This window comes from Poecile atricapillus, chromosome 29, assembly GCF_030490865.1.
Source record: "Poecile atricapillus isolate bPoeAtr1 chromosome 29, bPoeAtr1.hap1, whole genome shotgun sequence".
NCBI classification, from domain to species: Eukaryota; Metazoa; Chordata; class Aves; order Passeriformes; family Paridae; genus Poecile; species Poecile atricapillus.
In genome coordinates this window covers 5,204,725-5,232,008 of record NC_081277.1, presented here as the reverse complement: position 1 = coordinate 5,232,008, position 27,284 = coordinate 5,204,725, and the positions used below count along the sequence as shown (strand labels likewise).

At 55.1% G+C, this 27,284-nt stretch overlaps 1 protein-coding gene across 1 annotated transcript; it reads left to right on the top strand.

Moving 5' to 3' along the window:
* NUDCD3 (NudC domain containing 3) lies at positions 1-27,026 on the top strand. Its single transcript, XM_058859548.1, has 6 exons — positions 1-386; positions 2,906-3,198; positions 16,466-16,598; positions 19,074-19,217; positions 25,199-25,387; positions 25,958-27,026. The coding sequence occupies exons 1-6, from the start codon at positions 195-197 to the stop codon at positions 26,066-26,068; spliced, it is 1,062 nt and encodes a 353-aa protein (XP_058715531.1). The 5' UTR covers positions 1-194; the 3' UTR covers positions 26,069-27,026.
* Positions 27,027-27,284: the final 258 nt, after the last annotated feature.

Below are 27,284 nucleotides of genomic sequence, written 5' to 3'. Positions count from 1 at the left end.
GTCTGGGCGTGCCATGGTGCTGGGAGACGACAGGAGGCCTCGGCGGTGCCACTAGGGGCCCGGGATTGCCTGGGAACCCTCAGCGGGGCGGGAGGGGCCTCTCGGGCGGCCGGAATACATGTGCGCGGGGCGGGTTCCGGGCGGACCGGAAGCGCGGCCGAACTCGTTGCCGTGACAGCGGTCCCTGGGCCGCCATGGAGGCCGCGCTCACTGACATGTACGACCAGGCGCTGCTGGGCATCCTGCAGCATGTCGGCAACGTGGAGGAATTCCTACGCATCCTCTTCGGCTTCCTCTACCGCAAGACCGACTTCTACCGGCTCCTCCTTCGGCCCGGGGACCGCCTGGGCTTCCCGCCCGGCGCGGCGCAGGCCATGGCCCTGCAGGTACCGGCGGGGCCCGGGGGGACGGCGCGGCCTGGCCTTGCTGGCGGCCGGCGCTGTCCCTGCCGCGGAGCCGAGCCGAACGGGCCGTGTCTCCGGGGCTGGGCGGTGTTCGTAGTGGGCCGGCGGCGGGGTTAGGTCTGAGCAGAGTGGGGGGATGCGGGGCGGGGGTCGGGCAGCACAGCAGCCCCCGGGGCACCGGCGCTGCCTGGGGGAGCGCAGAGGAAGGCAGGAGAAGTCCTTTGAAGCGGGGGAAAGCGTCACCCTCGTAAGAAGATGAGGAGCCTCGGAGGCAGGCGGGGACTGCGAGATCCCGGTGGGAAGAGCCGGGTTGCGACGTCAGCTCGGAGCTTGGCACCGGGAGCACCGGGCCAGGGTGGTCTCAAGGAACTGCAGCCAGGAGCCGTGGGAGCAGACAGCCCAGAGAGAGGCGAGAGGCAGATAAGGACCCGGGAGTCGTGGCGGGAAGCAAGTGTGGGCTCTCAACGAGAGCTTGTGGCCGGCATTGTGCTCTCTATTGTGGTCTCTCTTCTGGACGGGAGGAGGCAAAAGCCCTGACCTGCCTGGTTCGGTGTTGGAGCAGCTTTGACGTGGGGTCCTCTGGCCTGTTATTAATCTTCACTGGCACGGAGGAAACGAGCTCGTAAAACTTAGAGTGAGGCTGGGTTTAGGGTGTTTGCTCAGACTGAGTGAGTTTTCCTTCCCAGGTGCATCAGGCCTGGTGTGTCTCAGGTAGGGGGACAGGAGTCCTGCCCCTCCCTGCAGTGCCCCGTGGCACCCCATGGGGGTCCTCATTACTCCCAGGGTTGGCCTCTCTGGATTAGGCAGACCCCAGAGGGGGCTCAGGCTGCAGAGAAATTGCATGGAGCTCAAACTGTTGAGCAGAAGAGCAGTGCTGACAGGGTTCCTGTCTGGTGTTGCCCCAGGACTTTCTGGGGCTGGGCACAAGGAAGGAGGTGCAGTGTTCTTGCTATGGGAAGGTGTTAGTCAGAGTGGCCTCATGGCTGCAACCAGAGGTACCCAGAGTGTGGGGACAGTATGGAAGGGGCTCGTTCCTCCTCATCCTCGCTCAACTGCGCTCCAAGGGACACAGTTCTGAGGTGTTGCTTTGGATGATCCATGCAGGGCTGGTGCCCACCTCTCCCACATCCTTCCCTCTGCTCACTGCCTAGGGAGGAAAGCTGGGGTGAGTGGCACAAGCTTCTGTCCTGTTGTGATTGTGCTGGCAGGAGCCCTCCCTGCGCCATGTTCTTTGTCCTGCACCTCCTGGACCCAGAGGAAGACTTGAATCGAGCAGGTGTGGCAGTCCACTGCTGGAAGCACTAGATCTGCCTCCAAAGTATTCCTGAGAAGCGAAGGTTTGATGCTTGCACACTTTTTAGAACATGTTTACAGTGCCAAAGCCCTGGCACTTGGGTGGGAGAACTTGCAACCCTTTCAGGAAGCAGATGCAGGTCTGAGTGGCCATCACCCCTTGCTGCAGATGCTGTTGTGGGCTTCACTTCCACTTCCGACCTCCAGCCTGCTCTGGGGAGGCATGGCTGGAAGCCAGATGAGGGGTAGGATTACATCTCCTGGGATCACATCTTCTCCTGCACCTGATTGTTTGGGCACAGGCAGTGCTAGGTCAATTGTCCTGCAGCTTCTTCTGGGGCAGGTCATCCTGTTTGCCTGTTGGAGACTTTGAGTCCAGGCTTGCAAATGGTCAGTGAGTGAGCCCTGGAAGGCTCATGGGGTAAGGGGAGGCTCTCTTGGAGCCCCCTCCCAGCCAAGAGCTGAATCTCACCACTCTGTTTTTCCCTGGAGTAACCAGCCCTCTTCCCAGGCTAGGGTGAGGTTGGCTGTGAGAATACAATCCTAGAAGCAATTCCAAAATGCTTCCAGGGGTTTCTGAGATGTGCTTGACATGGCCATGGGACTTTTCAGCGAATCACCAGCTGTTTTTGTTGGTGACTGAAGCAGCTCAGGGTAGGAACAGGACTGGGGCAACACCCAGCCTGCTGAACCCACAGCTGGGAGCTCTTGCCAGGTTCTGGAGCGGGTTCTGGAGTGGGCACTAGAGCAGGTTCTAGAGCGGTTCTAGACTGTGTTCTAGAGCAGGTTCTAGATAGGTTCTAGATTGTGTTCTAGAGCAGGTTCTAGATCGGTTCTAGACTGGGTTCTAGACTAGGTTCTAGATCGGTTCTAGACTGGGTTCTAGATGAGGTTCTAGACTGGGTTCTAGATCGGTTCTAGACTGGGTTCTAGACTTGGTTCTAGATCTGTTCTAGATTGGGTTCTAGACTGTGTTCTAGATCGGGTTCTCGACTGGGTTCTAGACTAGGTTCTAGATCGGGTTCCGGAGCCGGTTCCGGAGCCGGTTCTGGAGCTGGTTCTGGAGCGGGTTCTCTGTATGTGGTGCAGAGAGAGGAAAGGCAGGAAGGAGTAGGTGCCCCAAGTGTGTGATGCTGCTCCTTTCCTTCTCTCAGCACCCCAGGCAGAGCTGACAGTTCTGCTCACTCTGTTTGCTCTTTCTCTCCCAGGCATTCCGAGTGTTTGAACGGATGGCCAGGCAGGATGATGAGAAGAGGCACCGGGAGCTGGAGGCAAAGCTGAGGAAGAAGGCGGAGGAGGAGGAGGCAGCTGCAGCCGCTGAGAGGGTGAAGCTATGCCCTGCAGCTCAGGAGATTGAGGTGGAGACAACGGAGCACATCCCAGCAGCAGATGCTGGGGAAGCTGCAGGCACACAGGAATCAGCTGCAGCCCAGGGTGCCGCAGCCCCCAGCCCTGTGTCAGTGGAGCCTCCAGGGGCTGCTGCTCTAGCGGAGCTGCCCACGTAAGGGTCTCTTACTTTCTTCACACTCCTGGTGGGGGGAGGCAAAACCCTGGACAGGGTAACCACTGTTTGCTGCACAGCCCTTTTTGGGTTTTGACCTTCCTCTGCAGACTCAGACCCTCAGGAGGTTATGAGGATTTCCCTTGCAGCCTTCCAAGGCCAGAGGCATTGTTTAACTCCCCACAGGAGGGCAGCAGTTGTCCTGTGGGTGATTCAGGGTTTCCCACATTGCTCTGAGCAGGGGAGGTGCCACACATGGCCCCACAAAGCTGGGCTGGGCAATATGGCTTCTCCACAAACTGGTTGTGGTGTACACTGTCCCTTTTCTGGCACTTGCTAAGGCTCACCTGGAAGTCCTGGCACCAGTCTGTGACCTTTTAGTTAGTGATGGACTCCCTGGCGTGCTTGGAGACATCCCAGCAGCCATCTGGGAGCAGACATGGATACCTGCAATACCTGCAAGTTGGTGCTGGCAGGCCTGGCCGTGGTGGTTTGGAGTCCTCTAGAGTTTTCTGGCCCAGCCCTTGGCTCAGAACAGGGCCAGCTTTGAAGAGAAAACAAGTGCTGCAGAATTTTCTCTTTAGCCAGGCTTGGTGGCTTTCCAGCAGTGCCAAGCAGCCTCCATTTGTGCAGAAATGTCCTTGTGTCGAAGTCCTTCCATAACTTCTGGAACATTCCCAGTCTGACTCCACTGAGCAGCAAGATGTGAGCTCTGGAGGGCCAGCATGGCCTCTCTGGACTGCGTACCTGAATGCAGGTCATGTTCAGGGTTCACTCATCCTTCCCTGGCATCACTTTGACCTTGAGCCAAATTAGAGCTGCCCAACCCTTACTCAGGGCCTCATGCCCTACTGAGGTGCAGACTCCTGTGTTTCTTTGCTGAGCAAGCCAGGGAGTGATGCTGTGAGCTGGCTGTGCAGACTCCATCTCCTCCTCCCCTCCCTGGTGTGTTCTGTGGTCAGACCCCATGTGATGGCTGCGTGGACCTTCTCCGACCGCCATAATGGTCCTGGCCATATGGTGAGGAGGGAAGCTTGGGCTGGTGATTCTTATCCTTCCAGCCAGGTTTGGATATGTCATTGGAAAGAGCAAGCTGCCAGAAAGAAGTGGACCACGGGAAGAACCCCAGAACCTGTAAGGACTGGGATGGCTAATGCTCCTGAGGGGCAGAGACAATTCAGAGCTCAGACTTTGGGGCTGTCAACCTTTGGCATATGGAAGGGACAGTCTGAGGACCAAAATCTTGGGAACAGTGGAATGATGGGTGGCAGGAGTGGAGAGAGGTTTGGCTCTTCCCCCAGGGGATGGTTGGGCACTCAAACAGGCTCCTTGGTCATGGCTTTAAGGCTGCCAGAGCTCAAGGAGCTTTTGTACAAATGGTAGGTTTGTTGAGGTTGTCCTATGCAAGGCCAGGAGTTGGACTCAGTTGGGTGCCTTCCAGCTCAGGATACTCCATGATTCTGTTATTCTAGGACACTGGAGTCAGGTTCTGCAGCCTTGGCTGGAGGCTGTGTTGGAGAAGAGCCTGAGCTCTGGCTGTGTTGGGGCAGAGCCTTAGAGTGGCCTCCACTGGGGGAGGGGGAAAGGGGGCCAGCAAGGTGTCTGGTGAGTCACACGGTCCTGTGGGAGGAGGAGAAAGGACTTAGGTGTAACATAAGATGTAAGATGTACATCCCACGGGATAAAAATAAGCCAGAAGTCAAAAATTAAATCACCTACAATGCCTGTGCCGGAGCTGTCCTGGTAAAGGAGGATTCTCCCTGCGGCTGCCAGTCTGACATGGATCCCTGGGCAAAATTAGCAAGTCAAAAAAAGCTCTGCCAGAGTGCACAGCAGAGGTCTGGATGTGTCCAGCCCAGCTTTCTTCTTCCCAGTGGAGAAGAGGGAGAGCTTGGAGGCCCGGTGAAGCCGTGAGCAGAGGGAGCTGGACTGGGCTGAGTGCCAGTTGCTTGTGTCCCTATGCAGACTGCATTTGCTGTGGTTTGCCCAGTGAAGTTTCACCTCAGGACTTTGCTTGTGGGGCAGCAGCTGGTGTGAGGTGAGTTCAGCTGCCTGAAAATAAATGTCAGGGCTGCAGGAAGGAAACTGGAGGGATCAGGAAGGCAGGCGAGGGCTCATGTGGGAGCAGGATGGGTCTGACAGCGAGTGTGGTGGAACCAAGAGGGATGGTTTCTGCGGTGTGTGGTGAGGGCACATAACTGGTTAAAACTCAACCCTCACATGTGCCACCCTCTGAGTGCATCCTGGCATCGCTGGAGAGTGGCCCCTGTCAGGCCTCGGTGCTGACACTCAGGTGCTATTTTGCAGCCTGAAGCTGTAGCATTGAACACGCAGCCCTGCGTGGCAGTTCTCCCCTGGGTGCTGCCATGAAAAGAAGGTGCCTTCTGCTGAATATAGCTGCCACTGCAACTTCTGCCCTCCCCAATGGGCTCTTCTCCCTCTTCTCTTACTGCTCCCACCACCCCATACTCACTGATGGGGTGGAACAGCTGCAGCCCCCTTGGTGCCTGCCCAGTTTAAACACGTGGTGGGTGAAACCAGATGCAGGAGGCCCTATTATAGTCCCAGGGGCCTGGTGGTTTCCAGGCCAGGAGAATGGGGTGTCTGTGGGCATGAAGTAGGACAGAGAAACCCACGGGTTTGTCACGGGGCTGTAGTTAGTTTCGATGCCTCTGGGGGGCACTGGAGCCCCCGGAAAGGCAGTGGGGGCCGGGCGGATACCCCCCGACAGACTAGTAATAATTTAACCAACTGCTTAATTCTCCACAGCCCCTTCCTTCTGTGCGAAACCTAGAGCTACCAGCCTGGGTAAGAGGGGCGCATGAGTTAATGCGCAGCTCTGGCAGCAGGAATGCAGAAAAGAGATTAAACAAAAATATTTTCCATCTCCCTTCCTTCCCCCCGCCTCTCCAGCCGCTGGTGAAGAAAACCGCTGCCACCAAAATCTATATAAAAACTTGCTCATTCTGTCAACCTGACGGCTCTGGAAATGTAGGGCAGGTACCATCCCAGATCTGCCAGCTCCCATCAGAGCCTCATGCTGCGCCCGGATGCTGGGGTGCTGGTTGGGAACATCTTACGAAGTACAGTGAGATGGTAGCAGCTTTTTCAGGGTCGATCCAGATGAATCAAGCCAGTTTTGCAGGTGTGGAGGTTTTCAGGGCTCAGTTTGGGGCTTGGCCAGGTCTTCCCAAGTCCCTCACCTTCCCCATTTGTGAAAGGCAGGTGAATCAATTCCTCTTTGCTTCCCTGTAAATACACTGAGGACTGAGGTGTCTTTGGGGTGACACTCGTGCTAGGAGCTATGCCACAGAAGAAGCCAGGCTGCTCTTGCAGCTGTCCCAAGTGCTCCAGCCATCCTTCCCCAGCTGTTGCAGCTCTTGCTGTCCCTACCTTGCCAGGAGGGTAGCAGGGCACAGCCCTCCTCATACCTCACCATGGGGCTTCTCTTCCTGGCATTGCAACTGCACAGTCCCAGCTCTGGCTCTTCCCCCATCTGCTCCCAGAAGCCATCCTTGCCTGAGCTCAGCTCCTAATTTTGAACACCTCTGCTGCCCAGCACCCTCCCCTTCCCCCAGCTTGGATTCCATCCTGCATATATTTGCCACACAGCATTTAAAATAGAGCTTGGCAGCCCACGTGTGGCACTGCGCAGCCCGGCCTGTGCTTGTGCTTTATGACTTTGGTTCCTGGCTTCCCTCTGCTCCTTGCTTGTTCCCAGTATAAATGGGGGAGGAAGCTCTGTCCCCCTGTCCTGTGAGTCCCTTCCCTTACTCCATGTATGGGCAAGAGGTTGTGGCAGGAGACTGGGGCGGGCATCCTGGAAGCCTGTGCATGATGGTGACAGTCTCACCTTCATGTGTTTCTCCATCCAGCTTTTGTGTCTCTCCCAGGTGCTTGCTCCTACCAGGTGTGCTCAGGATGGGGCAGCTCTGGTCTGTACCTTAGAGGTCATCTGAGCAGGTGAGGTCTCTGAGAGGAGGAATTTTGGGTGTGGACAGCACAGCCAGGGCTGGAAGCAGGGCCACTGGGAAACGGAACGCTGTGCCGGGTGGGCCCAGGAGGATATGCAAGTGCCTCATTCCTGAGGAAGCCTTTGGCTGCTTCTGGGTGATCTGGCACAGTAACATGCAGAGCAGAATGAAATCCTGGGGTCTCAGTGGCCTCAGCCGTTCACCTTCGCGGTGTGGAGAGGGAAGAGGCAGTTAAGAGGAGTGGGCTGAGGTTAGGAGGGGGCTCTTCATGGCTCCCCACTTTGTGGGGCCTTGAAGGAGACCCTTCAGGTGTTCTGGAGTCTGTGGCTGGGAAAGGACTCCACTCACCCTATGCACACAGTGCTATTGTGTCAAGGAAGGGGGCAAATAGGCTGCTGCTGAGCAACAGAGCCCTGGCCACCCTGACTGCCTCAGTCACCTGGTCCAGATGAGCCCCGCCAAGGGCTGGTCTCTTTGGTGTTGCTCTGCTATCCCTGGGAGTGGGTGCTGGGGCTCACCAGTGACCTACAAAACTCCCTGGCTTGCTGGTGAGACGCAGAGTAGAATTGAACTGAAATGCATTAATCTGGTGAGCTGACTCCTAACATTCCCACTCTCTTCCGAGGCCCACCACTCCCATTCCCAGACCCCCTGGCGACCTGGAGTTAACCCTTTGTGAGACACACTGGGAGGATCCCTGGGATGATACAGCAGTGCTCTGGGAAATTTCCATGAGGTGCCTGTATGAATCTAACTTGATTTAGCAATGGCTTGGCTTTGCTGGAAGCCCAGATGGCATTTTGTTGTGAGGTGCCTGCAGGATGGGCTTCCTGGCATGGCTGGATCCTCCTTGGGGTGCCGGGGGCAGGAATTTCACTACTGATCACCCTTTGTGGGGGAGCAGGGCAGTGAAGAGTAGCTGTTGCTGCACACTGCTAACATGAGGCCGGTTTTGTTTGACACAGAGACTGCATTGTCTCAAGCTTTCTCCTCTCAAGCCTTTTCCATTCAGAAGGGAGGGGAACCCTTAGGTGCTCAGCAGTTTTGTCTGGGACTGTCCAGACCAGAAGCCAGTTAAACTGATTTCCTTCCCCACTGCCCCTATGGACTTTCCTGATGAGCTCACCTCAGAGTCCGTGCTGTTCTTCCAGCCTGACCTAGAAAGGAGCTGATCTTGATCCATATTTAAGGAGAATCTGCCCTGGTTCCGATTCCTCTTATGCATGTGGGGCTGTTGTGCACAGGGAATTCCTCCAGCATGGCCAAGGCCTGTCATGAGCAGGAGTCAGACAGAGCTCAGGGAATGGCCTGACCTGATACAGCCGAGCTCCATCTGGCCCCGTATCCTGTCTCCATCAGCAGCAGATGCTGGGGGAAGAAGAGAAGAACAGAATGATCAGTGCAGTGATACTTTCTCTGTGCTTTCATCCTGCCCTGATACATAGTGGCTCAGCAGCTTTCTAAACACTTGGTCCTTCAGCCCTTTGGGGGTATTATTTTCCTTTTTCTTTCTGAATTTCAGCCCTCCCATGCCTGAGGGCACTGCAACAGCATCCTGCAGCAGGTCCCTGCTGTGCATCACTGCTATGTGTGGCTGTTTTCTCCATGTGCGTGAAGAGGCATTGAGTGGGTCCCCAGTCCCCTTCTCTGCCTTCTGTGGGGTTCTTCTATCATGTCCATTTTCCCCTTTCAGTCTGTTTTTGGGCAGAAGGGTCATCATTTCCATGCTCGTTTCTCACTTGAGCATCCTTGTGCTCCTGGTCCTGCATGATTCTCCAGTGTTCTGAGGGCCATCCCCATGCTTGTGTGTGTACCCATTGGTGTTCTCTTCCTCCTACCCTGTTTCTTTTCTCCTTTGCTGTCCTGCTTTTGCTGTGAGGCCAGGAAATCCTCTTCCAGACACATGGTACCTCTCACCGTAAAGTGACATCACTCCAATCCCTTTTTCTCCCTTCCCAGCTCTCCTGAACACTGAGAGCTCTTTCAGGTGTGAGCAAGAGCTGCACAGAAGCTCTGTGTTGATGAGACCTACTGCTGACACACCCCAGTGTGTCCTTGGCTCCTTATGTGGCACCAAGGCTTTGGGTCCTCAGGGTCTGCAGCACTGCACTCGCACTGCTGTTGTGTTTGGTTTCTGGGAGGAGTGTATCCAGGTAATACTGAGGGAGGCAGGGAAATGTAACTTAAGTTGTCTTTGATAAGTGGAGTCTTTTTTGCGATGGAGACAAGCCATTCCTGCTGGGAGAATTATTTTAATCCATATGCCTTCTCCCATTGTGGTGGGAACTCAGGAAGCATCCTTTCAAAATGCTGAAACACTTGAGCTGAGGGTGAAGTCCCTTAGCCCTTTCTGCTGCAGCCCTTGTCACTCAAGCCTTTTGCAGATGATGAGGAACAGTCAGGGTCCAGTTTTCCAGTGTTCTCGTGGAGAACCAGGCCCCTCTGGTTAGGTAGCTAAGATCTGCAGCAGAGTGCCAGTTTCCCTGTGTAGTGCTGAACTGCTAAGGCTTTTGGTTGCCCTACCAAGGTACTGAGCTCCAAAATTAGGTCCTGGGACCAAAAATAACTAAATTAAAACCTATAAATTTTTGTCTCAACAAGCAGAAAATCCCAGAGCTGCAAACCAAGGGACAGCATGTGCCCAATTCTTAGGTAAAAAAGCAATCACTGTTTGTTTGGTTTAATATTGCAGCGTTCACCAAAAGGGGCCTAGTGTGGAAAACTACCTGGATTGGGCTAGATTGTGTTGGTGGTGCAGGGGTCTGAGAGGCCACCTTGTCATCTATTCCCACAGCTCAATCCCACTGACTTCCTTTGGCCTTTCTCAGGGGAGCCTGGTTGGCTGCGTGTAGATCTCTCTCTTAGGAAATCTCTGAAGTCCAAGGTTGTATAAGCACTGTGCAAGCAATAAAGATCCCAGGGGTCTTTTCCAGACAGTAGCATGTCCTGCTGTCCTTGACCTAAATATCCCAGCAGTAGTGAAATTTAGCCCCCTGGTGCTGGCACTCCAACACTCTTCTGCAAGCTAGTGGTGGCATTTCAGCTTGCCTAATGTCAGTAAGTTGGTGCTGTTGAATAACTGTAAATAACTCAGGACACAAAAGGGAAGGCTAAAAGCTCTCCTGAAGTGAGCAAGCTTGGGAAAGTGTAAGGCTCTCCCCCAGCAGGGAGAAGGGCAGAGCATCTCGGTGGGGCTGGTGTGGGCTCCAGATGCAGAGGAGGCGGGTGGATTTGTTGGTTGGCTGCTGAGTAGAGCAGCAAAGACATCGTGTGGGTGGTGCCTTGGGCACCTGGTACCCAGGAGCCTTGATCCTTTCCCACTGCATCACCTGGGCTTGGTGACACAATGGGATCTTGATGGGCTTGATTTTTGGTTGTTCGTCCCATCCTGGTGCTAAGTTGAAGCTCTGAGGCTTCCTGGAGGTGAGGTGACCTTTGGAAGTACAGGTCATATGAGGAGCAGCTGAGGGAGCTGGAGAGGCTTAACCTGCAGAAAAGGAGGCTGGGGGGGACCTTCTCACTCTTGACAACTCTCTGACAGGAGGGTGGAGCCAGGTGGGAGTCTGGCTTTGCTCCTAGAGAACAAGGGACAGGACAAAAGGAAACAGTGTCAAGTTGTGCCCAGGGAGGTTTAGGTTGGATATCGGGAAGATTCCTTTATGGAAAGGGCTGCCCAGCCCTGGCACAGGCTGCTCAGGGCAATGATGGAGTACTCATCCCTGGAGGGATTTAACAAATGTGTAGATTTGGCACTCACATGAGTGAGTGGTGCCCTTGACAGTGCTGGGGACACAGTTGGACTTGATGGTCTCAGAGGGTTTTTCCAACTGAAATAATTCCATGATTCCATGATCCTTGTAAGGCTGATGGTGAGCACTTCAGGCTTGAGCCTGGGCTGCACTTCCTGCCTGAGTTGTGCCTCGGGTTTCAGAGTGAGGGTGAAGGCACTGGCTTGCATTTTTGACTTTTTGTTTTTGAGAGCATGACCACCAAGCTGCACAGTGCAGGAGGTGTGTGCTCAGGACCCCAGGGATAATGGGCTATGGGGACTGTTGACAGACTTCTGCCCACTTTGGGGGTGAAGAAGACTTTCCAAAACTGGATTTAGGTTGTTCTCCAGCAAACCAAACACACCTGGGCTGGAAGAAATCCTGAGGATTAGGAGGGCCCTGGACCACTGCTGTGCTCAGGGCTGGAGCTTGCTGCCAGCCAAGGAGTGTCGGAGAGGATCGGGATGGATCAGAGTGGATCCTGAGGCTTATTGACTGCAGTGCAACTTGACTGTAAAGGAAGGAATTTGGCATTCAGCTTGCTAAGTGCTGTGCCAGAGCCCTCGTTAGTTGAAGTGCTTCTACAAAGAAGCCTTTGTGGAGCCCTTGATGCCTCCTAGACCCCAGCAAAGGTCTGGGAGCCACAGTCTACATTTTCCTACCACAGTGCTTCCCAGGCAGAACCCAGAGACAGAAAGTGCAACTGTCCTGATGTTTTGATGCCAAAAGATGTTAAATCTGGAGGTGGGGGGGAGGCTCCTTTGCAGCTTGCTTGCAGAAGGAGCAGAAAGCTGGGATTTTCCATGCACACAATCCCTGCAGTTTTGGGAACGCAGCCTTCTGATGAGGTTAAACCTCTGGCTTCCCTACCTGTTGCTACAGCACCCACAGTGGAACCCTGAGAAGCAGAGGGCACACGTTACCCTCTTCAAAATCATGTTAGAAGCTGTTTTGTTGGGTTTTTTTTTTAGCTTTTGCTGTTGTTCAGCTTAAGCTGAAGCTTGGTAGCTTTTTGGGGTACACAGACCTTCCTGTGGCTTGAGGTGCTTTGGGTTATCATCTGGAGGGCTAGTAGGCAGAAGTTCTGGAAATCTGTATTCCAGTAAATGTATTCTGTTGCATGTGCTGGTGTCTTAGGGTGAGCATGGCCTTTCTGCAGCAATACAGAATGGGCTCTGCCATCCCCCCACCCCCTGCCTGCCTAGCTGGCATTTCTCTAAGGTTTCTGCCCTGGTGGGCATGCTGCTCCTTTAATGCTGAGAGGGCAGGGTGCAGGTGTGGTGCAAGGTACTTTGCTAGGGGGGAGCAGGGATTTGTGGTAGTTTGAAGACCTGGAGGCTGCCAGGGGTCTGATGGGCCACCCTAGGTGGGTGACCCAAGTGTTGCCACGGTAGGAGGATGGTGGCTGCTGATGTGGTGCTGGTTCCCAGCAGCCCTGTGGGAATAGTTTCAGGGGGACAGACTGTGAGCTGCTCTTGTAATCTTTCCTCAATATCTCCACATCTGGCCTGACATGTTTTCCTTAAAGCTGCCTAAATAATTCACCTTGACTAGTAGCAAACAGCAGTGTCAGCTCTGGAGGAGGCATTCTGGGAATGCCAGTGATGTGAGGATGTCTGCTGTATTGGTCACTGAGCCATGGCATCCTTGACTGCTAGATCCAGGTATCCTGGACTTCCCTTCCTGAGAGGACAGGGATCCTGCCTTAGGAAGCTGAACTACTCCAGGTTGAGAGGATCACTTTCATTGAGTTCTTCTCAAAATCCTTGGAATTTTTTCCTTCTTCTTAGGGGAAAAAAAGAGGTCCATTGGGATTTATGCCATATCGGTTCCCTCCCATGACACTTCCTGTCTTCTGCTCCTCATGTGTCTTTTCCTCAACTTTTGCATGCTTGCACCAAAACTCCTCAGTGAAGAGGAACTTGGTGAGCTGCCCTGCTTCTTCTCAGCTCAAATAACCAGATTCTTTGGTGTGTTTGGTTCCTGCTCTTTGTCGGTGTCCAACACTGTGTTCACAGAGTTGGTGCTGCAGCTGTTCAGCTCTAAGGACAGGAATGTGTTCAGCTTACTGTCCGCAGAGCGAGGATTGCTGTTGCCATTTCCACATTGCTCAGCTCATCGTGCAACACCAACCCACGGAGCTGGGAATCCCGGAGTAAGAAATGCCCAGAAATCTGTGTATGGGGCTTAACATACAGCTCAATCTTCCGACATCCAGCATGCCCACCAGGGACAACACTGCTGCCTCTCAGGGGGTCTTGGTCCCCTTATGCTGCTGCTCAGGGCCTCACCCCATGTGTAGGGAGTGGCTCCAGTCCCAGTGACAGTGCAGCCGTGCTGCGCCATGTGGCTCTGAGGAGTGGGAAACAGATCGGCTGCTTCTCCACGGTGCATTGTTAAAGGTTTCACCTCCCCCAAAATGACACATTGCGAGCAAAAATAGAACAAGACAGAACACATAGACCCACCCCCACCATCCCCACCACCCGGCAGCCAAGTGCACGCAGTGCCAAACCCTTGGGTTTAAAAGCTGGTGTTTTGTCACCCTCCCTCCCCTCAGTTCTGCCACCACCTGCCCCAGCCCAGCAGGCATTCAGTCCGATGAGTGACCGTCGCACCAGGAGCAGTTGTACTGCTGGGACAATCTCCACCCAACCCACACTGTGTGCTGGATCTGGCCTCCCTCTTCACTTGGTGGCTCTGGGGACGGGAGCAGGAACTGTGGTGTTGGTGTAGGAGGTTCTCTCGCCCCCTGCACAGTGGTGCTCTTGAGACAACATGACGGATGCCTTTGGCCAGGAGAGCCACCTCCAGCGTGGCAGCATGGCTCGGCCCAGCATGCTGTGAGCCAGAGCTGTTTCCTGTGAACGGTGAGGGAAGCTGCCTCCCAGCCAAGGAGCAGGGTCCAGTCCTGGATGTGCCTGTTCTTCTCCAGAAGAAGAAAAGGCACATCCAGGACAGACCTGGTGGCTTTGTGACAGCAACTGATTGTTGTATTTATCCATGCTGAGGCTGTGTGGCATTTGCAGCTGGCGTCTCACCATGTGTGCCTTTGTACCAGTGGATTTCTCCCATCTTTGATGATCTGCATCTGGTCTCGTGAGCCTTGGCTGGGCATAGGCCCATTGCTTCCTTCTCCTGCTCCCTTCTGACTTTTTCCCAGGAGAGGTCCGGAGGGGAGCAGCCCAGGGGAAATGGCCATTTGATGGTTCTTGTCTGGTTCTTTTGTGATTGTGGGGAGCCACAGACACTTGGAAGGGCAACTTCCAGCTTCCCTCAGGTGCCTTGCTGGCAGGTTTGAGAGGAGCCAGGTTGGGCTCTGCCATGGCCAGCGTGGCCACTGAGCCAGAAAGCTGGGCTTCTCATGGAGGGAAGCTGCAGAGAACTGAAGGGTGGTGCAGGTAGGACTGTGGGGTGTCAAAACCCCCTCCACGCTGCTGCCTGTGAAGGTCACAGAAGAACAGAAAGTGGCCCACACTGCTTAGAAGGAAACCCTCTCTTAGGAGGAAAAAAACCCAGCTGGGTTTAAAATGTGTCAGATTTGTCCTCTGGTTCACTGTGTGGACTTGTGGCCAACTTGGGGTGGAGGGCAGGAGTACAGGAGTACCGTGAAGCTGTGCTGTACCTGGGCAGACCCCACAGCATGGGTAAACATCCTGTGAGGGCATTTAACCAGCCAACACAGGCTACACACAGACCCTCCTCCCTGCCAGGGGCTGGTGCAGGGTGGTCTCTGAGACAGTTGTGCCTTGAGAGCCAAGTTGGGTGCTGCCACTGGGTTCTTCCTAGGTGGGAACACATGAGACACATGAGACAATACCTGGAGACATGCCCCTGCATTTCAGCATGTTTTCTTCCCATGGGGGTGAGTGTGGGGCCCTGAAGACCCTTTCACCACAGCCCCTGGTTGCCTGCATCATTCGGCTTCTCGCCCTCCAGCCTGTTTGACTCCTACAATCCGGGGGTGGTTGGGAAGCGACAGCTGGAGCCAACAAACCAGCCCAGTGCGCGCTGCCATGCCAACCCTGTTTCCATGGCAATGGGCACCCAATGGGCGACTGCCAGGCAAGGCCAAGATGCCCGAAAAATGATGTGATGCCCCCTGAAATGGGCAGCTGAGGCGGGGAGCCTGTGAATGCCACTAGTCCCCGTAGTGCCTTCAGTTCCTGGGAGCAGATCAGAGCCACCCCAGTCCACAGGTGTAACAGGGGAGGTGAAACCCTTGGTGCACCCGGCGAAACCACAGAGAAAAAAAATGGGGAGGTGTGCACAGCCACATTGACAGCCCCCTCTGACTGTCTTACAGCCTAATTTAATTTAAATAGATGGCTCTTACATAACCCTCAGGACACTGTGCTGCTGGAACCAGCTGCACCCCATACTAGGGAGGGGCCCCCACAGTGAGGGTGCCAGGTAGGCAGTGGGGTACAGGAAGACAGGCTCCCCAGGGTTGTCTGTGCCCTGGGGCTGCTCTTCACCAGCCCCCCCTTTACATAAGTCCCTGAGCCCCATGTTTATCCAGTTCCACGGTGAAACCTAGGTGGGTATCAAAACATTTTAAAATAACTCTGCCTTTTGTTAGCCCCACAGCTATCTTTAGAAGAGATTTGATTTTATTTGAAAGCCCTCTCTGTGAGGGTTCAGTGGGATAGATCCCCAGCTCAGCAGTTTAAAGTTATATAGGTGTGGTGATCTCCTTTCTTTGCTGGAAACACTGTATTAATTATTGCTTATTGATCTGATAAACCCCGTCTTACCCCTGCAGCCATCTCCTCAGCTTTTTTGAGATTTCCACAGCTGGAAGGGGCAGTGTTGTGCTAAGAGTGTTGCTCATGATTCACTTGTCCAGGCGCCCTGGGATGGCTCTTGAGGCATCCTGGTCCCCAGCTCCATCACCTCTGAGTAAACAATTGTCCTGGTCATAACAGTTGATGGTTTTTCCCAAACATTAAAATCAGGGTGAGGAGAACAAGTGCTGTGTTTTCATGATGAACTCAGGTCACAACCATAGGCCGCCACCTCTGCAGCCATGGCAGTGGCTTGGAGAACAGCTCACACCCAGCACGTGCCAGTGTCCCTGCTCCAGCCATGATGGGAAGTGGAGGGAAGGAGGAACTCTGTGCTGGAGCGGAGATGTCCAGGAAAGTACCCTGGGCCCATTGGGGGCCAACTCTGCACCTTTTGGGCTGTCAAACCATCATGTGTCTAATCGGTTGTCTTTTCAGCAGCCTGACTGCTGCTGCAGCAGACTGGGGAGAGGGGACTGTAAGTCACCCACAATGGGCAGGGTGGCTGTGCTCCCTCGGTCCTGTGGCTGCTTTCTTGTTGGACTTGTTCCCTTCCACAGAGCCAGCAGTGAGGGAGAGACTGGGCAGGAGCCCAGCCTTGGAGATGCTGTAGGAGGGCCGAGCAGAGGCTATGCCCTCCCTTTTGGTTCCTTGCATCCTTCTCTCAGGCTTCCTGCTCTCTCTAGGCTTTGATCTCTCTGACATTTAACATGTCACCCCTTTCTCCCACAACCAGGAGACAGGAGCAGTTTCAGACAAACCCTGACAGCTACAATGGAGCTGTGCGAGAGAATTACACCTGGTCCCAAGACTACAGCGACCTGGAAATTAAAGTGCCCGTGCCCAAGCACATTGTCAAAGGCAAACAGGTAAAGTGGTGTTAGTGGAGTCTCTTTAGCGTTTCCCTTTCCATTGGGATGTGCAGCTTTCCTGGGAAACTCTGTTTGGAGCAGAAAGACTCCTTGTCCTTTGTACTGAAGGACCAGGATGTGGTTGTGCCATATTCTCCAGTGTGAGTATGGTGGGGACTCAGATCACAGCCATGTTCCTGTTGTGTTGTAGTGTCCTCTCCATCTCAGCTAGGTTCTCTGGCACTGCCTCACCCTTTCTGCGCTGCTTCTTTCTGCTTCCACTACCTGCATAGTCACACGTATGCTTCGGAGCCTGGCTGGGGATGGATGCCCTTCCTCGCTTGTTCCTCTGGCTCTGAGTGTCTTCTGCCTTCTGTTTGGAAGCAGGAGCTGCTGGAACGGCTCATCTGGCACCGGGGAGCTGGATCAGGCACAGCCCCTGTGTGGCTTGACCTGCTCTAGATGGAAGGGAGCTGGCCTAGGGTGTAGTCTGAGGGCCAGCCCCTCCCTCTGGCTGGCTTCTAGCACAGAGACGTCTCTCCTCTCTCTTTGGCTCAGGCGGGAACTTCCCTGTTCTGCTTGTGGTCACGTTGTTTTTCCTGCACCACTTCTGTTCCCTCCTGGTAATGCACCCAGAAGGAGTGTGCCCAGGGCTGGCCTTAGTCAGACCTAGAAGTTTGAACTCTTTCCCAAGTGCTGCCCTTCCTTCTGTATTTTTCCATTTGGGAAGCCCGTGCTCCCCCCGCCTCCTGCTCTCCTTTGCTTCCAGGGTGGCTGAAAGGAGCACGCTGGAGTTTGTCACTGGCTTCAGCCTACACAGCTCCTCAGCATGCCAAGGAATGTCACTGGCAGCAGCAGCAGCAACAGCCTGGGCCAGAGGGGTGAGGGGGCACATGGCTGCCACAGGCACAGCAGGGCACTAGGAAGATGCATTTCTCCCAGCGGGTCTCTCTAAAACAAGCCCAGGCTGTTTCTTGAAAGGATTCTGGGGTGTCCAGATGGATATTTTGTATATGGATAATCCTGCAGCCGGGAACCTGAGCAGATGGTGGTAGTGGAGGACAGAGCCTCATCCCCATGCCTGGTCTCTGCAGTAAGGTGTCAGCACTGGGTTGGAGGGATCTGCTCCATTTAGGGAGTACCTCCTCTGGAGGTGTTTTCATCCCAGGGCAGCCGATCCTGTAGAGGCTGTCCACAGCCACATGCTGGGTGACAGCCTGTTGTCCTGTCCCATCCTCACATGTCTTCCCATATCCCTTGTGAGCACGGTTCTGCTCCCAGCCATCGCACTGGAGCTCAGTCCCATGTCACCCTGTGCTGTGTGTGCTGGGCCTCCTCTGCTCCTGCTGGAGTACACAGCAGGTTTGGGGGCTGTACCCGGGTGACATCAGTCAGACACAGCCGCGGTGCCCTCCCTGGCTGGAGCAGCTCTGCCTGTCTTCTGCCTGTGTGGAGCTAGTGAGCTGCTGGAAATCTCCTAGGTAATGGATAATGTAATAACATTTCAAATGAGATCTGCAGAGCAGGAGGAAGATCTGGGGGAACTCTGGGAGAGAATGCAGGCAAATCTCACTGCAGTCTCCTCCTCTCGGGCCGGTGCTGGGGGCCACAATCCTGCCCCTTCCCAGCCAGGTCCTCCCTACATCCCCTGGCTTGGCGTGGGCTCTTCTGGCAGCACCACAGGGCTAGAAGGGACAAGAGAGAACATATGGTCTCTACAGAGACCGAGGGTACTGCGTGCCTCTCACAGCCTGCCTCTGTCTCCCCAGGGGACTACCATGTCACCTGCATGGCAGGTCGGAGCAGGGTTCCCCATATGGCTGCTGTGGGCGGGAACTGGCCCCGTTCCTGGGGACGGAGCTGCCCCTGTAGCAGGGAGCCGGGAAAGCGTGCTGCAGCATTCCTCCTGCACGAGGCCACTCCTCACACACCCAGTGGGAGGCCTGGGCTGATCCCAGTGCTGGCTTCAGCAGTGGAAGCAGAGCCAAGGAGCATGCTTTCAGCATGGTGCAGCAAAGAGGGGATGACCTGCTGCAGCCCTAGTGTAGGAACTCCCAAATTGCCCCTGCTCAGCTATCAGGATGACACAGACTCATGCCCAGCTTGTCACAGTGACAGTCAGGCACACTCCTAAAGAGCTCTCTCACAGCAAGTAGGTGCCCAACCTTTGAATACTTTTGGAGGCCTGTAGCATTACTGATCTTCTTTGAGGGGAAACTGAGGCACAGTGTAGAACCAGCTGCCTTGAATCCTTCAAGGGTCCCCCCCACTGCTGGGCTGTACTGCTTTTCCTTCCCTGAAGAGGTTCCCTCTCTCCTCCAAACTGTCACTGTTTGCTACGAGAAAACAGTGGGATTCCCACCCTGCTGGTACAGGCAGGGCTGGAAGCTCTTCTCCCTCTCATCCCCTGCAAGTGCACTTGACCCCAAACCCCAGCTTGCACAGTGAGATGGCAATCAGGAGCCTTCCAGATTATTGTCTCTTTGTTTCCAGGTGTCTGTGGATATCAGCAGTGGTGCAATTCGTGTAGCAGTGCTGGAGGGAAGCAACCAACACGTCCTCATGGAAGGGAAACTCACCCACAAGATCAACGTGGAGAGTTCCCTGTGGAGCCTGGAGCCTGGGAAGTGTGTTTTGGTAAGGGTGGTCTGCACCATCTGTGTCTCATTGGCTCGCAGCTCTGCCACACTTGACCTAGGAAACTGGAGCAGCTGAAAGTCTGAGCCAGCTCTGGATGTGTCTGGCTTTGCCCGCCCAACATCTGGCTCATGCTGCCCTTGCCTGTGCCTTGCCTCCTACTTCTGAGTTGCCTGTCAGGGTGCCAGCTGGGCAGCACGACTGTCAGGCTTGGCAAAGGGGTCCTCAGCTCCAGCTGACAGCCATTACTTGGGGGTGGTCATTGTCCTCAATGCCAGCATGGGGCCCCGCACTGCAGTGCTGGACCTGCATACCTGGCCTTGCTGACTCTGCCTTCCGATTCTCCTGGCCCTACTCTGACCCCAGCATCTTGGCAGGTGCCTGTTCTCACCGTTCCTTTCTGTCCTGTCATGGGATTCCTACTTGCCCTGTGTGATGTGGACACTGTGGCTCCTCTGCTTTCAGTGGGCCTGTGGTTTGCTGTTGTCCCAAATCATCCCTGTCGAGGTGGTCTTAGGGCTGGTGATGCCCAGCTGTGTATTACTGGTGGGTTCCCAGCTCCAAGCCTCATTTCTGATGTGCTCCAGATGTTCAGGCTAAGGGTGTGAGTTCAGCTGTGTTCATAGCTGGAGCTGTTGCAGGAGTTCTTCCCATCACCCTGGGATCTTGAGTGTCAAACGGTTTCCAAAGTTTTTATGCCAGTTTGGGGGCCAGGATTGTGCTAGGAGCAGGATTTTGCTCCCTGTGACCATCTTTGCCCTATCCTTTTCCACCTTTCCAGGGGACTTTCCAGGGGAGTTTCATGAGTCCCAAGGCTATTCTGAGATCCAGGAAGGGACACATGCTGTCCCTGGGAGGGAGGGAGCTGGATCCAACCCTGTGGCACGAAGGTGGCAACAGATAAGCACCCAAATCCAAGCCCTCACAGTGGAAAATGGAGTGGGAATGTGCTGCCAGAGTCAGGAATCCTGTGGATGGTGTGTAGGGAGGCTGCACAGTGCCACTCGACCACTGCTGATCTGCAGGGATGTATCTCAAGTGACAGGCTGGTGCCAAAAGGGTGAGTGAGGGCCCTGCAAGGGAGAGGAGCTTCTCCGATGCTGCTAGGCTGTTGAAGGGATATGGTACTGACATCCTTAACCTGCATTTTGTAAATATTTATAAACATCTTGAAAATTAGCTTATCTGGGGCAAAGAAACAATCCTGGAAAGATATAAACCCATTGAAGAGGAGGCGGCCCAATGAGTGGCTGCTCCACAGTATGGATGGAAGTCTGGAAGTCCCTGGTGGGTGTTCCCAGCATCAGCAAGGGAGGCAGTGTCTCTTCAGTACCTGTCAGAGGCTGGGAATGGCGCAGGTGGAGCAACACTCAGTGTCTCCTGGAGTGGCCACGGGCAGTGTGGGGAGTAGAGTGGGCCCATCACCCCCAACCCCAGAGCTGGGTCTTGCCTCGAATAGCACGGGCTTAGGCTTGTGAGGATCTCCAGCTGGCTGCCAACATATTGATGGTGGGATGAGATCTCGCTTGAAGAATTGTAAGGTAACTGGAGCAGAGTGAGTAATTCTCGCCCAAGAGCATCTCCTTTTTCCATGCGCTGAGTAGCCAGGAGTGGTTTGCGCCTCCTCCCGATTCATTCATCAGGGGACACCCACCCCTGTGGGAATGCATTGCTTCATTCACTGCCTGGATGGGACCATTGTGGTTCATTTGGAGCTTATGGGGCATATGGACCCTTTCTGTGCCCCAGTTTGTGCATCACTCTATGTGAGCTCCAAATGCAGCAGTTGGGCTGTCTCCCTCCTGCAAGGTGCTGCAAGGTGCTGCAAGGTGCTGCAAGGTGCTGCCTGGCTTCCCTATGGGACCCAGGGATGGCGTTCCCTGGCAGGGTGTGGATGTAGTCAAAACTGAACTCGCCCAGTGCCAGCACTGGGGTTGTCCGAGGAGATCCTGCCTGCCTTGGGGACTGCTTGGGGCACTTTAGTGGCCCTGTCCAAGCTGCATGTTCGTGGTCTGTGAATTGAGCAGAACCCAGTCTTGGCACCAAGGAGGTGGAATCTCTCATGTGGTCCTGCTTGTCTGAAGAGGTCTCAGTTCTGTGCAGAGAGGCTGTTGAGTCCCTTGTCCTGTTGCAGGACGTGTCAGGGATCATCAAAATCCCCAGATTCTTCAGGAGGCTGCTGTTACAGCGTTTTTGCTGTCCTCAGCCTCCCTGGCCTCCTCCCGGCTCCCTTCTGGGATTGCCATTCACGGGCGCGCCATGATCAGACTCCCTTCTCCTCCAGCTCTTATCCTGGGAAGGTTATTTTGCCTTACAACCCATCCTAGTTCTGCTTCCTCCATATTCATGTATCCTCTTCATTATGTCACTCACACTCCAGCAGCCCCAGAACTCCCTTCACCAGGATTCGGAGACCACTCTGCCTTTCCTCTTCTGCTCCATGGAGCTCTCCCAGCTGGAGCCCAGCCTGACACCAACATGTTTCTCATCTCATCCTTTGGCACACCTGTGTGCATGGCAGCAGAATCCAGCTGGCATTGTTCCGCAGTGGAGTGCTCTGCCGACATGGGGTGGCAGCCTGTCCATACTTCCTGCTCGGGATTTTGTCCCAGGATCGTTCTCCTGCCTGTGGTGTGCCACACAGTACCCTGGTCCTGGGTGTCATCCCTGTGCTTTCCCTTCTCCGTCACACCCGCTTGCTTGTTGAAAGCGAGATTAAAATAACCTCGCTGTTTTTAGCAATTCCCACTGGGTGTTGTGCACAACTCCTTTTGGTATTATTTTCGTTGTGGAGGATTTTTCTCCCATTCCTTCTCTTTTTCTCTTCCTCTCAGCTTTTGTTTTCCACACTTGGGCTTTTGTCAGCAAGTCCTTCCTTGAACGTTTATTACAGTCTTGACTTGTCATCCTGTGAGCCGTGGGGCTGAGGAGAGACAATTCAGTGGTGCTCAGCCTTGCCCTTCTTTTACTGCTGAGAACAGCACTGCTGCCTCCTCTGTCCCCCTAAACACCTCCAATGGCTTTTGAGGCGACTTTGGCTGCTGTGGTTCCAACAGGAAAGCAGGCAGGAGGAGGTTGTCTTCCCAAGACCTACTTACACCCCTTGGCAGCATCTCTCCAGGTTTGACAAGGTATTTAGCATCAGAGAGGAAACCTTGTGCTACTGCGAAGCCCAGCACTGACAATGAGGGGTTGTGACCTTCCCAGTAGGGTGTGGAGATGGGACATGACGTAGTGTCCATGCTGGTGATGCCTGTCACCTGCTGGAGGGTCTCTCCTGCTGAGTGTCCCATTGTTCCTGCAGCAATCCTCCTTGCAATCCATCATTACCCTGGTGCTTTTCCAAGGAACAGCCCATCCTGGCGTGGCTGAGAGCTCGTATCTTGAACACTGGCTGTGGGAAGTGAGTGCTTCAGCATGAGGACACTGCCAGCTTCAGATACAGCATTAGGGTATGCCTCCTGCAAGCCTCCCTCTCCTCAGGCCACTGTTGCAGAGGCTGTTCCTGCTTCCCTGTGCACCCCAAAAGACTCATCTGGGCTTTTACCCCATTGGGACCCACCAAGCAGAGCCAAAATATGGCTGAGGGCACAGGCACACCTCAGGGCCCTCATCCTTCCGCAGTGGCTCTCAGCATGTCTGGGGCCCTGGGGTGCCAGCCAGAGCTGTTGGCTGGAAAACTGAGCAGCAGTGTCAACTGCAAGCAAAGCTTTGCTTTGTCTCAAAGTGAGAAACATAGTCAGGTTGGGGTTTGTCCCTGTGGAAGAAGCCATACTCCCTCCTAGAGCCCTCCAGTTTCTGGAACTCTCCCCAGCGGTGCCCACAGCCTTGGGGGGGCCTGTCAGCTGAGTGCCAGTCTCTTCCATGGTCAGGTGAGTGGGTGAGGACTGGCATGTGTGGGGAATTACCCAGAGACCTGCCACGGTCTCTCAACTCTCCCTTGCCTCCACCTTTGGGCACCCAAAGTGCTTGTGGGGGGAACCAGCTGCATCTCCATCACCACTGGCTCTCATAACCCAGACACTCAGCCAAGCAGGGGCTGGATCCACAGAGGACATTGGCAGAATTGTCTAGGAAAATGGCCTACATCTGTGTCCCCCATGGTGGAGGTGGGACCTGTCTGTGCCAAGTCCTCCAGCACCGCCCTGAACCACAAAACGGCAAACTCACTTTGTAGAGTAGAGTAGAGTGACCTTTGCCCTGACCCATGGGCATTTCATTTTAGAAACTAGGACTCACTTGGAGTGAGTCTCACTTGAAGAGCTTTCCCACTGGAATTAAGAGGGATGAACAAATCACCCCAGGCTGCAGAGGTGTGCAGATGGTGGCAGGGTGCCAGCAAAGGAAAGGGGGTTGGTAGGGAAGGGAGTAGGATGGATTTCCATCCCAGGTGCTTCAGGATGGGTTTTCCATCCCCCAGTGCTCTGGGATGGAGTTAGGGTGATGCTTGAACTCCTCCAACACACCCCATTCCCAGCAGGCTGGCCCTGGTAGGTGTATACCAAGCCATGCATGCTTCACAGCAATGCCATGCGAGCATGGCTTGGAGCCCTCACTAGGGAAGCTCACACCTTGGCATCAGCACCATGGGGGCATCCTTCGTGTTCCAAACCTGAGGAGCCTGAAGGGTGCTCCTGCTGCAAATGTGGGACACTCAGGGCTGCTGCCCCTCCACCTAGCTCTCTGTCTCAGGGTGACGTTCTGGGGGCTCCACCACTCCCCCACCTGCCCACCCAGGGTTGGGAAGCCCAGGAGCAAACCCTCAGTGGCTCTCCCTTCCCTCCAAAGTGGAACTGTGCAATTAAAAAGAGAGCAAGCATGTCTGTCTAGCTGGAAAAACTAACGCCTTCCCCAAGCTGGAATATTTTACCGGCTCTGCTCTCCCCGAAGGATTAAACCTCAGCCACCCCCTCCTGTATTAATTGGTTCCTTTTCTTCACACCACAGAGAAGCTTGGCTTTGTAACAGGAATGGCTGTCCGTGTTCTCCCCTCTGGAGCTATTGAGCTTCCAGGGAGGTTTGAGCAAATTGTATTGTCTGCCTTTATTGATGATTTTGCAGAGGCCGACGAATGCCATAAATCTGCCCTGCTGCTGGGATTAGTGCTAAAATAACATGGGAGGAAGCAGCCCACTCTTCCTCGAAAAACTAAAAGCAAGTTGGAGTTCCTGTTGCAGGATGCCCCATGCTGGCCTCAGCACAGCCCTGCTGGCCAGCCAGCTCTATTCAAGGCACTGCCATCAGGGATGCCTGTGCCTACAGCTGGTGGCCTTTCCCAGTGAGGATGTTGGCTGGAGCAAGGGGATATCCCCTCTTCTTGTCCATCCCTCTGGGGCTGCTGCTGAGCTGCAGTGCCACAGGAAGCAGGTGCTGGCAGTCAGGGGTGGCACAGAGCAGCAGGTGATATCCTTGCCTCCTTTGCCACCCATGTTGCCGCCCACTGAACCAGTGTCAGGGGAGCTGAGGCCAAGGTTCCTTCTAGGTTTCTTCCTAGGTTCCTTCTAGGTTAGGGAAAGGCAAGATGGCTGTATTACCACACCAGAAGCCCTGGCCCTACACTCCACCGGACACAGCCTTCTCGTCTGACAGTGCTGGGCTCTGTCACTGCTGGTGTGTCAGCCATGCAGCCCCAGGCCAGTGTCACCCCTAAGCAGGCACCGCTGCGGGACACTGGTCCTGACTTTGAGCTGTAGTGCGGGCTGAGATTTCATCCCCGGGGCCTGAGCTGGGGCTGTGGGAGCCCACAGCAGGGTTGTGCAAAGCCTTTGGCTGCTGAGGGAGAGAGGCACAAGCATCCCTCCCCCTCTGCCAGCTGTGAGGCTGGATCAGTATGAGCTTGACTTCCACTCGTGGGCAAGCCCCAGCTGCTGACAGCCGAGCTCTGCATCTCTCCCATGGAGCTGTGAGGTGGGCAGGGGTACCACGTTCTGGGCAGGAGACAGGCTCCTCTCCCCATTCACTGACCCACACCTTGTCCTCAGATCAACCTGAACAAGGGGGACGAGTACTGGTGGAATGCCATCCTAGAGGGCGAGGAGCAGATCGACATTGACAAGATCAACAAAGAGCGCTCCATGGCCACAGTGGACGAGGAGGAGCACGCTGTGCTTGACCGCCTCACCTTTGACTACCACCAGAAGCTGCAGGGCAAGCCCCAGAGCCATGAGCTGGTAGGTGCTGGCTACCCTGTGCTACCGGCTCAGCCTGGCCCTCCCACCTGCCCTTCAAGGGTCCCATCCCCAGGAAAAGGGACCCCATGGCTCTGCTCCATCTCAGAGCTTCTCTTCACAGTGTCCCCCCACATTAACATTTGGGGGCTGTGAGGTTCTGCTGATCAATCTTTTGCCATCCACTCCTGTCTTCCCTTTCCTGGCACCTTGGCAAGTGGCTGTAAGCCCAGACCTCCTGTACCAGGAATGGGCCCCACATCCCTGCAGCTCTCTGCCAAGCTGGCCCTGCTCAGGGCTGGACCCACACGGTCTGGCAGGAGCTGCCTGGTGCTGCCTTGGGTGCTGTCTGCCCTTTCCCAGGCAGCAAGGGGGAGCACAGAAGTGGTGTGTGCCCTTGGCAGTGACTACTGCCAGCCAGGGAGGAGGGGGACTGCTTCCCACATCCCTTCCCACGGGTCAGGTGGCCATGCAGACCCAACGCCTGTGGGATGAGCTGCAGAGGAGAGCAAAGGGTGTGGGGAACACTGTGGTGTCACCCCAGGCTGACGGAAGCCTGCGGCCTCTTTACAGAAGGTGCATGAGATGTTAAAGAAGGGCTGGGACACCGAGGGCTCGCCATTCCGTGGCCAGAAATTCGACCCCTCCATGTTCAACATCTCCCCTGGCGCCGTCCAGTTTTGACAGTGGCAAAAACAACTGAAAAATAAAGCAGGGAGAGAAGACCTCCCCACCCCTGGATGCCCACCAGGACCCTCACACCCAGTGCCAGTGCCCAGGACTCACTGATCCACACTGCCAGCACCCATCCATGCTGTGTGGGGAAGCCTGAGGAAGCGGGCAGATTTACATCCTGTCACCACAGCAACCTGGGCACCAGGACCCCTCTTCTCCCTTCCCCTCCCCTCCCCTCCCCTCACCTCGCACTGCCGACGCTCCATGTTTTTCTGGAATAGAGGGAGCACATTGGGTCGAGTTGGGTGATGTAATTATGTTTTTTAGTGGACGAGGATACTGCTTTTGGGGTTTCTGGGGATGTGGAGCCCTCCCTATCCTGGTATACTGGGCAGCTTTGCCCCTCGCAGGTGGAGATGGGTGCTGGGTATGGGCAGTGGGGATGGGGAAGCCTGCCTCTGCCTGCCTCTGCCAGCACCCTTCCTACCTGGCATCCCCAAATCCTCTCGCCAACCCCACTCCTCGGTATCCCAAGGGGGTTGTGGTGCCCCTGCCCTCCACCCAGCCCCTGGGGAGGCTTCCTCCTGGCTTCCCCCTCCTTCACCTCAAAGGAGGGTTGTCAGGACACCCAGGAGTGGGCAGAGACCACAGCCATCCCCTAAGGTTTGCTCCCCCTTCATCAGGGAGCAGCAGGGGTGCTCCCCACAGCACTGGCATTTGGGGAGGGCTACAGGCCCACCCCTCATAGCCAGCAGCTGCGCAGGAGAAACACACGGGTTTCTCTGGCATGGTACTTGGGGGTCTGAGAGTGGGGACTGCCTAGGAGAGTAGGCTCCACCTAGGCTCAGCCTGGCTCTCACAGCTTCCTACCAGCCCTCCACCCTGGGGTGTGTGGGCTGGGGGTCCCTGGCCATCGCCTTGTCTGGTTCCCCACCCGCAGTTTGCAATAAACACGTCTCATCGTGGGGCCTGTGAGTGATTCGGTGCCACCCCTGGGGAGATGAGTGTGCCTAATTCTCCACCTTCATCTTGCTTATGGGACAAGGGCAGGGACACCCAGGCAGGGTGCCTGGGGTGTCTTCTCTGCCAGCATGGGCTCCAGACGCAAGGGTGGATGTTGGGGTAGATATGGGATTCCTGGGGAGAGTAAAATTTGAGGGTCCTTCAGGGTGTGGATAGTGGATTCCTGGAGGTGGAGGGAGTGAATTTTGAGATCCCTGGGAGG

Bases quoted from the DNA above. Each gene is read 5' to 3' on its own strand.
- NUDCD3 (XM_058859548.1), top strand. From the start codon at position 195: ATGGAGGCCGCGCTCACTGACATGTACGACCAGGCGCTGCTGGGCATC. The intron at 3,199-16,465 runs GTAAGGGTCTCT...TCCCACAACCAG, and splicing joins GCTCTAGCGGAGCTGCCCAC to GAGACAGGAGCAGTTTCAGA. The intron at 16,599-19,073 runs GTAAAGTGGTGT...CTTTGTTTCCAG, and splicing joins ACATTGTCAAAGGCAAACAG to GTGTCTGTGGATATCAGCAG.